The following is a 3,053-nucleotide window of genomic DNA, read 5'->3' on the forward strand; positions in this document are numbered from 1 at the left end:
ATATTGTGGTTAATAAAGCAGTTTTAAAAAGCATTTATTTTCTTATCTATATTTTCTCATTTTTTCAAAACCAAACATATATTACCTACTGGAATAGCTATACCACATGATAAACGCCATCTGAACACTTACTAAACATGCCTGTCACAATCTGTTTTAATTTACCTCTGGATCTATAATAATGAGACCTATCTCTTTAAAAATTATTGTATTTATCAACATGAAGATAATATCACTTCCCAGGGCTGCTGTGGTTTCTTGTTAATGCAATAAGTGTGAGCTTTTTGCAAGCTCTTGTTCCCATTGGGATTTGCATGACCCATCCCTTTAAATATTCCCTTCAGCTATTTGGGGAATTAAAGCCAGGTGTCCTATACTCAAGTCCCCTGAGCTAAGAAATAGGTACTTCTATTTCTCTGCTGCTTTGCCCATTCCCATTCTCTCTACTTGGTATTGATGTTCAGGAATCCTCAAGGCAGGGGTCCTCAAACTTTTTAAACAGGGGGCCAGTTCACTGTCCCTCAGACCATTGGAGGGCCGGACTATAGTTTAAAAAGAAACTGAACAAATTCCTATGCACATTGCACATATCTTCTTTTGAAGTAAAAAAACGAAACGGGAACAAATACAATATTTGTATTTGCATGTGGCCTATGGGCTGTAGTTTGAGGACCCCTGCCTCAAGGTGAGAAAGTCACACTGATTTCTTTGGAACTCCCAATGAATTGAATCCTCACACTATTCCATAAAAGTGTGGAGAAATCCCCTCTGTGTTTAGCATCATGGAAAGATCTTTTCTGTCTGGTTCTCTTTCCTTAGGTGTAGTTCTCTCCTAAGAAACCTTCCTAGTTCATTAGAGTATACAAGATGAGTGAGGCAACAGAGTTCACTTTCAATCTGTGACAGTTATACCAGCCCCCTAAAACCTATGAATACAAAGAATTCTAAGTTGGATGTCAGGAGATTCAATTGACACTCAAATCTGGAGATCTTTATGAGAAGTTCAACAGAGAACTATTGGGTTTAAGTGTCCCAGCAGAACTTGGGAAATAAGTTGCCTTAGAGTTTGCTAAACAGGTGAAAACATTTTATGTACTAAGTCTTTTGTGGAAGTAAACTTAGAAGTGAGGATTCTAAAACAAGTTGGCAAGCCTGACTGGCATGGCTCAATGGTTGACTGAACCAGGAAGTCGGCACATGCCTGGGTTGTGTGCTCCATCCCCAGTAGAGGCGGGCAGGAGGCAGCCTATCAGTGATTCTCATCACTGATGTTTCTATCTCCCTCTCCCTCTCTGAAATCAATAAAAATATTTTTTTAAAAATAAATAAAACAAGTTGGCAAGCCACGACCCATGAGCCTAATCTGGCCTATTGCTTTTTTTTTTTGGGGGGGGGGGGGGGGGGGGAGGGCGGGCAGGAGACAAGAATGGGTACTAAGAATAAATTTTACATTTTTTATGGTTAAAAATATTGACTATTTTGTGACATACAAAACTGTGAAGTTCAAAATTTGGTAGCTATAAATAAGGTTTTGATAGAATACAGCCATGCTTATTAATTTACATTTGTCTGGCTGGTTTTGCACTACAGTGGCAGAGTTGAATAGTTGCCAAAGAAATAGTATGGCCTGCCTGCAAAGCCTGCATATTTATTATCTGGCTGCCCTAACAAAAAAGTTTGCCAACCCCTGCTCTAGACTATAACATCCAATAGCACTAATGAAACCAAAGGGAAAAGTGAATAGACAGGTGAAAATGTCACGTAACACCGCAAACCCTAGACACCACGAATCAGATGCTTAAGTAATTCCAAAGCCTTCCCTCTTTCAGGTGCTTGACACACAGGCACATTCGTGCAAGACAGAAGTTTATAAAGAGAAAAACTGAAGTTGGAAAGAAAACTGATGAACAGAGTAGCTTATGCCTTACCATACTTCTTACTCTTGATTGCCAGTATTTGCACCAGCTTCCATGGCAAACAGAAGCATTCTGTCTTCCTTGAACTCAGGGTATTTAGCAGTTCTGTCATGAAGAGAAACTGGAAGCTTGCTCACATGTAAACGGATACTGTGATAGGGGATTAGACATGCATATGCCCAGAAAAAATGTACATTTCTTCCGTGTGTAGGCAGATCCAAGGTGCTCTGTAAGCCTCAGAGAAAGGTGGGTTTAAGATTGTAGTTTCTGGAGAGAGAGCTCTCTGCTAACAGCTTCCCTTGTTTTGTTTTTTTTAGAGGAAAAATTCCTTATTATAAATAGGTTACAGTAAAATAAATAGAGTGATGGCTTGTTGGGGAATAAAAACTCCAATGGAATCATAGTCTCTCCATCCTGCTTCTAGCTCTTGACTGCCTTCGTACTGATCCCTTTGGACGACAAGGCCTTGGTGGGTATGCCAGGCCTTCTTGGGCCCTTAGGACCTCTTTCATTCTGGCCAGTGGTACAGGTACTGTTTTGGACCCACTGTCCTTAGGAGCAGGAGCAGCAGCAGCCTTGGCTTTCAACCCTTCCCTGCCCCCTTGGGTAGTGGTCTCTTTAAGGACCTTGTTCCCTGGTCTTCTTTTTGGCTGGGGAAGCCACACCATTCTCACCCTTGGTGGCCGTGGGTTTTGAACTCTGAGAACCAGCTTTGGTTTTCCTGTAGGCCTTGGCATCTGCTGAGCTGTTCTTTAACCTTTGACTTCCCGTGGGGCCCAATGGCACCAGGAGGGCCTTTGCGGCCTTGCCTGGCTGTTGGGGAGCTGGGGGGGGGGGCTTCCTGGAATTGCCCACTCTTGCTTCTTCGTCCTTGGTCTGGCCACATTTCTTGGGGACCTCCTTGGCCTCACCAGGTCTCACCATTGAAGAAAATTCAGAAAATAGACTTATGAGCCACCTTGTGACCAAAGAAAGCAGTGCAGTTTGAACTTTCTGGTCAGAGGCAGAGCAGGGATTCTTACACAGACACTGGACTCTTCCAGCAAGGCCGGATAGCATAGGCAATGCTCTTTGGTTTAAAGTGAAATAGAGCCTTCATGATTGGCCATCATTTAAAACATTCAGATTTATTCTTCA

The 3,053-nt window shown here is 42.4% G+C and overlaps 1 protein-coding gene across 1 annotated transcript; it reads right to left on the reverse strand.

Moving 5' to 3' along the window:
- Positions 1–2,359: 2,359 nt before the first annotated feature.
- LOC107184979 (histone H1oo-like) lies at positions 2,360–2,840 on the reverse strand (the record flags this gene model as incomplete). The annotated part of the gene is given in 3 exon segments (XM_015571797.1): positions 2,360–2,419; positions 2,422–2,496; positions 2,543–2,840. Coding segments are annotated over 3 exon segments (433 nt in total), but the record flags the coding sequence as incomplete, so codon positions are not given.
- Positions 2,841–3,053: the final 213 nt, after the last annotated feature.

Source organism: Myotis davidii, unplaced genomic scaffold, assembly GCF_000327345.1.
Source record: "Myotis davidii unplaced genomic scaffold, ASM32734v1 scaffold389, whole genome shotgun sequence".
In the NCBI taxonomy this organism is placed as follows: domain Eukaryota; kingdom Metazoa; phylum Chordata; class Mammalia; order Chiroptera; family Vespertilionidae; genus Myotis; species Myotis davidii.